At 39.9% G+C, this 6,901-nt stretch overlaps 1 protein-coding gene across 1 annotated transcript; it reads left to right on the top strand.

Moving 5' to 3' along the window:
- Positions 1–68: 68 nt before the first annotated feature.
- Positions 69–4,924, top strand: arv1 (ARV1 homolog, fatty acid homeostasis modulator). Its single transcript, XM_068708493.1, has 5 exons — positions 69–209; positions 539–658; positions 1,278–1,431; positions 2,902–3,126; positions 4,293–4,924. Exons 1-5 carry the CDS (start codon positions 114–116, stop codon positions 4,415–4,417), a joined length of 720 nt encoding a protein of 239 aa, XP_068564594.1. The 5' UTR covers positions 69–113; the 3' UTR covers positions 4,418–4,924.
- Positions 4,925–6,901: the final 1,977 nt, after the last annotated feature.

Below are 6,901 nucleotides of genomic sequence, written 5' to 3'. Positions count from 1 at the left end.
ACTTTTACTTTGACGACGGGACTGTATGTAAAAGTCTTACTTCCGCTGTGGTACAGTCTACGCTCACACGCTCGCGGTGTTTTGTAGTCAGCTAGCAGTTTACAGAGCGAAGAATGGGGAAAGATGACTTTAGGTGTGTTGAATGTAACGAAAAGGCACTGGAGTTGCACAGGGATTACAGTAACGGGATCCTGAAGATAACAATATGTGTGCGTTAACTATTAACTTCTTGGATTTGAGTACTATTTATTATGAAAATGCTAGCTAACAATGTTTGCCTCAAAGATGTAGCAGCTAAATTAACGTAGATCTCAAATTACTCATTTCTAAAACTGAAGTATTTTACGTTTGTATCTATATTTGGCTAACACAAGTTGGACAACATGCCTGAACACTCTTCTATAAATGAGTAGGATAATTTCCCTAATAGTACCGTGTTAATCCCTTAACAGCAATGTGGACATTTCAGATTAATACGTCAGTATGTCTATTAGCTGGAGTTGACGTTACCTGTGTGTGTTTGTGTGTGCGTCTCCAGGAGTCGTGCCAGAAGCCAGTGGACAAGTACATTGAATATGACCCAGTTATCATCCTGATTGATGCCATTTTGTGCAAGACGCAGGCTTTCAGACACATTTTGTTCAACACAACCTTGAATGTAAGTCAACTAGTCCTCTTACACGTGCACAAACAATACAACATATTATAATTGCGTGTGTGTGTGTGTGTGTGTGTGTGTGTGTGTGTGTGTGTGTGTTAATTACAGGCCTTTTGATGAACACTTCAGTCAAAAGTCATGGAAGTACATTAACTTAAGTAGTGTACTTAAATATAAAGTTGAGGTACTTTACTTAAGTGTTTACATTTTATGTTACTTTATACTTCTACTCCACTACATAGCAGATACCGATATTGTACTTTTTACTCCTCTACATTTGTCTGACAGCTTTAGTTACCTTTCAGATTACATTTTTCAGATCCTTTAGTAAAAAGTATGTGTATCCAAATATGGTAATTTTGACTTTTGTTTTTACTAAACTGTGTTGAAACTATTGTCTTACTTCTTAATTTATTCCAAGCGTCTTGGATCAGCTGGAAAATGAAGTGTTGCCAATCTGAAAGCTGTTTTTCTGAGCTTTTCTGACTTTTACTTGTAGTGGAATACTGTGTTATTAGCATAGTACTTCTACCTCAGCAAGGGATCTGAATACTTCTTCCACCACTGGCGTTCCGGTATACGTCATGTGTGTGTTTGTACATCTTCTTCACCCCTCCAGATCCACTGGAAGTTGTGTGTGTTCTGCCTGCTGTGCGAGGCTTACCTCAGGTGGTCCCTGCTGCACGGCTCCGAGCAGAGCAGTGACCCTGCTGACATCATCAGGTACACCAAGGAATGGGAGTTCTACGGCATATTTGGACTGGCCGCCCTCGGTAAGACGATTAAACCGGAGCTCCATTACACGTCTGTTGTTGTTGAGTGTTAACATTAAGCACCAGAGCCATCAAGCCACTGGGAACACATGGATGCTTTTACAGTCAGTGGTAGAAAGTACATTTATTCAAGTTCTGTATTTAAGTACTGTACATATATTAGTTGAGCTGCAACGCTATAGATTATTCTGGTGTACAATGTTTTCTCATATATTAGATGTTGTGACTCGCTGCTATTAACCTCATGATGTCTTCTTACGTGTATTTTACAGTTTCTTTTAACTGCCAAGACAAAAAACTGGTACCTGTGGCACAATTATAGAAATCAAAAATAGAATCTTTTTCACAGGAAAGCTAAACCATAAGCACATTTTTTTTTTCTCCAAATAACTTCACATGATTAGCTACATTAGACACATCATTCCAAACTATAAGCCTGTGTGTGTTGTTTGCTAAACACTCAATTATCAATCACCTGCACCCAGAATGCACCTGTGAAAACACCTGTAACCAGTGAGATCCTTTCGTCAGAGCTTGAACACAGAATTAGAGGACTGTAATTGCATTATGCTGTATTTTGTTAACGGGACAATACAGTAACTACGTTCATGTCTTCTTCAGTTAAATTGTCTGATACTGTGATGAGTATGTGAGTATTGACAATAAACAAATTAGTTTGTTTCCCAATGCCATTTGTATTCATAGTTTATATTTACAGAAGGCTACAAAGGAGATAGATAATACTATTTTATACTTAGCACATCAGTGTGAGTATAAATGAGTAATCAGTACAGGTACCTTTTGGTGTATATTTTGAGTATATTGAAGTATACTTTGATGCTAATACTTGATTTTGAGTGCAGGACCTTTACTTGCAGAGTATTTTTAGTTACTTCTTTATTTTGCTACTTAAACATTTTTTTTTATTCTATCTGAATACCTGAACAAAACTGAAAAAACTAATGACTGCTCTTCATTATTGAGATCTGTTGATTTCTTTTGTTTGTTTTGTTGTATTAATCATTTAGCCGGTAAAATAAATAGATGCCGTTCACGAGCTCACAGAAGTCATTGTGCTGTCTTTAAATCACTTGTTTTTACCAAACAGTCCAAATCCAAGATATTTAATTTACAATTATATAAAACAGAGAAAAGCTGCAAATGCTCACATTTGAGAAGCTGGAACCAGAGAATATTTTAGCTTGATAAATGACCTAATTGGTTTAAAAACTGTTGTCGATGAATTTTCTGTGAGTCAGCGAATCATTTCAGCACCATCCTGGAGTCAGGTGCCCTCTATAGGATAAAGAAGAGAAATGACAAATCCCCTAAATGTTGCTTTTGTAGGTAAAGGTTGAATCTTGCCGACCCACGGAGGAGGCTGCAGTTTCATCTTTTATTGTTCTAAAGAATAATGTAACCCTTAATACATCTCTATGTGTCTGACATGTCTGTCTGTTGGTGGCGTAGAGCTGGCGGCGTTCTGCGGCGGCGTGCTGTGGTTCCTTTGGGTGGTGGTGGGGCGTCTGCGCGGCGGGACCCTCGAGCTCAGTCTGCTCCTCAGAGCCCTGCTGCTGTCCTGCTACGGCAAGGTCCTCCTCATCCCCGCTGTCATCTGGGAGCACGACCACTCGCCGCTCTGTCTGGGCCTCATCAAGCTGTTTGTGCTCACGTCCAACTCACAGGCTATCAGAGGTAAGAGGACGCGTCTGTTTGAGGGCCTGATCTCTAACACCGATGTTATTCAGCCAGGAGGATAAATTAGCTTTTACTTGACCAGGTTTTCAGATACCCACCAGGGATAGATGCTAATGGTTTTAAGCACTGTTCACACAGGAATTTATTCGTATGTAAAAACAATTGAGAAAAGGCAATTTAAGGTAACTTAACACAGCCTTCTTAACCGGACGTTAACAGAATGAAAATATGTTATTTATTCAGGCAGTTTTTTGTAGCACACGCAACAAAAGACAGATATGTAGATATGTTCTACCAATATTCAATATGAACCTATTGTATGTTAGAGCTTTTCCATAAACATCATTGTTGCAGTGGATTTATGTCAATCTTAATCTCATCTTTATTTATTTTCTGATACACCCACTACTGACCATGAAAATACCATAATTCTAAAAGAAATTAGGATTCATCTTTTAATTTGAAGGGATAGGAAGACCATTAAACTGTACCTTGTGAGAAACATCAGGAATTCATTCTTCTTTTAAAGCACCAGCAGGTGGCAACTAACTCTCTCTTAGTTTGAAACCCCCCCCTCCCCCCCCCCTCCCCCCTCGCTCCTGGCGCTCCTTCTCTACATAGAACCCCGAGACATTGAAAATAAATACATTACATAACACAACAGTCCACGTTTCTTATGTTGTATAATTATTTTTTCAGCAGCTGTGGAAACATGAATCTGCTCATTGTATTTAGCAGCTCGCCTGTGAGCGGTAAACAATGACATGTTGTGGAGTGATTTAAGGTCTGCTGCTCTGATGAGGAGTTTTCACGTCACGTTCATGAAGATCTAATTAGAGAATGTCTGATGCCAAGTGCAACGAAGTAATGAATTCAGTCTTTTCACTGCTTTATCTTTAGTCTTTTTGATATCATATTGCGGCTTGTTTCTACTGTTCATACCAGTTGGCAAGAAGGTGCTTGTTGAAGGTTTGGTTTGCACATTCTTTGTATGAGATTTCTCTTATACATACTTTGATTAACATGAAAACAAAAACCGTCTTTGTAAAAAGTGAGCATCTCATCTTCTCATCTCTCTCTCTCTCTCTCTCTCTCTCTCTCTCTCTCTCTCTCTCTCTCTCTCTCTCTCTCTCTCTCTCTCTCTCTCTCTCTCTCTTCTCCAGTGATCCTGAACAGCAGCAGACGTCTGTCGCTGATCGCCGTGTGTTTAGGCCTGCTGTCGGAGACCTGCGTGGCTCAGGCCTGTAAAAAGCTCCCATGGAGCGTCCAGGACTTGTTGACATTTTAATGAATGAGGCAAGTGTCGGTTATCGCAGGAAGTAACAAGCGGTCGCGAACGCCACAAACCTGTGCCAGAGAGAAGCAGTTTTTTAATGAACACTCTCCACACGGGGCTGGAAGAAGGAATGTTTTTTGAAGTGTTTTTGCTCCACAAAGCCATCTTTTTGTACTCTTTATAGAGAAAAGGGATGGAACGATGTCGAGGAGTCGCTGTTTTTCATTTTGATTCTAAGTAGACAATGAGCTCTAGACCCCCAGTGAGATTTGTATTTGATTACTTTAAGTAATCATACAGAGACAGACATAGAGACAGACAGAGACAGACATACAGAGAAGACATACTTCTCTGTTTGGACAGGACCCAGGCGACAGTCTTCACATTCTTTGGCTCATTGGTGAAATGCTTATCTTAACTCACACACACACACACAGAAACGCACACACAGACACACACACAGGTTGAATTGTGAGAATGGAATGAGGTTAAATGGATAAATAAAGCAGACAGAATTGACTTTCCCTTTATTTATTGCCATGTTAAACGTATCAGTGTCATTGTGATGAATGAGGGGCGGCTGATGTTTAAAGTACAGGTTTGACTGGATTTGGATTTTTGCATCAGAAACTGACAGTGATAAAAAGAGAGATCCAAAATCTCCTTGGAAAAAACGAGATAAAGGAAGAAATGTAAACCTGGCTTTATCCAATGTTCAGATTTGTGTTCTGGAAATGTATGCAAATCAGCACATATGTAATAATATAATGCCCCCTTTACTGTATTTAAACATACATACAGAACACTTTTAATACAAAAAAATAATTGTCTTAATGTAAGTAATCAACTGGGGCAGTTTTATGGTGATATCTTATCAGTTCGACACCTGCAGTGTCTCCCCTTAAGGCAGGGTAAGGATTGAGTAAAATCGTTTGACACTAAACTGCAGCAGGAATCTCGCCAGATCTGATTTAAAGTAATCATTGTGAAGCATGTGGGTAGCATTTACTAAACCTCCACTCACTGTCCCTGGAATGTATTTGTCTGCAAACGGACCAGCGTTCAATCAGTAAAACAAACACCCGAAGCAGACCGCGGGTCGGTGGAATGAGGGGAATTCATCCACTGCACTTACCTGCAGTATGAAGGGAGAGCTGAACCCACCCCCAGCAGTCGAGTCGTTGTTATGAACCGCTGCGAGGCCGGACACGCGACGAGAGGCGAGGCTGAATCCTTTCTGAACAAAACCATCTGCTGACAGAGGAGTCTCCCCACGAGATCTAATCATATTCTCTTAAAGATCGCAGATAATGTGATGCTCTAGTTTCAAAACTGTAACACCTTAAACAACTATTTTTTATTCCCAGAATAAAGGTTTTCTCTTGACCGCCTTAATATTTGTTATTGTGTTGTTGCACCAAAGTCCTATATTTTCATATTAAGAAAATATCCTAAATGCATACTATTCAACGCAAATATTAACTTTTAATGTTGTTTTTTTTTTACCTCTGTACTTCCAAAGTTTGTTGCAAATGTTGCAGGAGAAATGAATGTTAAAATAAATGTGTCTTTCTGTCACAGACACGCCCTGAAGTTTGGCAGGGACTTAGACTTCTGTGATGGATTATGTGAAACAAACTTGTAGAGTGAGTCTGCCACCAGCTGCAGAGATATAAATGTTGCAGTATGTGCTGTCAAACAGTATATTTGTATGTGATTTGATTTTGTGCACGTATGTACTGTATGTGTGTGTGTGTGTGGGTGTGCGCTGCCTCTGCACATGTTTTTACAGGCCTGTGAATAGTTGAGGAGACAGCAAACGAGCGAGGAATGTTTTGTTAGGTGTCCTCACCCTGGGCGGCTCCGTGCTCCAGTCTGTGGAGATCAACACAGATCAACACAGTCTGGATGGTTTTTCAGCTTTTAGCAGAAAAACTTTGCAGAATCCGCTCAAACGAAACGTCTTATTCTGCAGGAGTGTGTAGCTGGTGTTTTCAGACGGCTTTCCTACCTGTTTTTATTTCAATATTTAAAATTTTTTTTAATTGATGCACTAAAATGGAATCAAGCGTGTTGTGTCTGTATAACTTGTTGACACAGTGACTCTACGGGACAAAACCTTCGTGAACAAAGCCCTGAGGCAGCTTCTAAATGTGGAATCTGGGGAGTGTCGGTCAATTACCGTGGCATGCAGTGGTTTAATCTGACTAATCAGATTACTGTGACAGCAGTCACCTCGCAGCCTTTTACCGGTCTTGAAAGCCAAGGAGCTGACGCTGGAGGGTAAATCCAACCTCGAGTCAATATACACTGCTGGTACAAACCCTTTTGCCTTTGCTAAAAATTGGCATTGAAAAAGTTATTGTACCTGTTAAGTACAGACTGGAGGTCATAGTTGAAGTAGGTTTTCATCTAATAATCCATCATTATCTATACCTAAATAAAATCAGTTGGCCAATATGTATCAAATAGCATAATGAGCTGAAAAGTGAAACT

This window comes from Cebidichthys violaceus, unplaced genomic scaffold (assembly GCF_023349555.1).
Source record: "Cebidichthys violaceus isolate CVI_PGR_0920_01 unplaced genomic scaffold, fCebVio1.0.p SCAF_14, whole genome shotgun sequence".
Classification (NCBI taxonomy): Eukaryota; Metazoa; Chordata; class Actinopteri; order Perciformes; family Stichaeidae; genus Cebidichthys; species Cebidichthys violaceus.
This window is presented reverse-complemented; position numbering and strand designations above follow the sequence as displayed.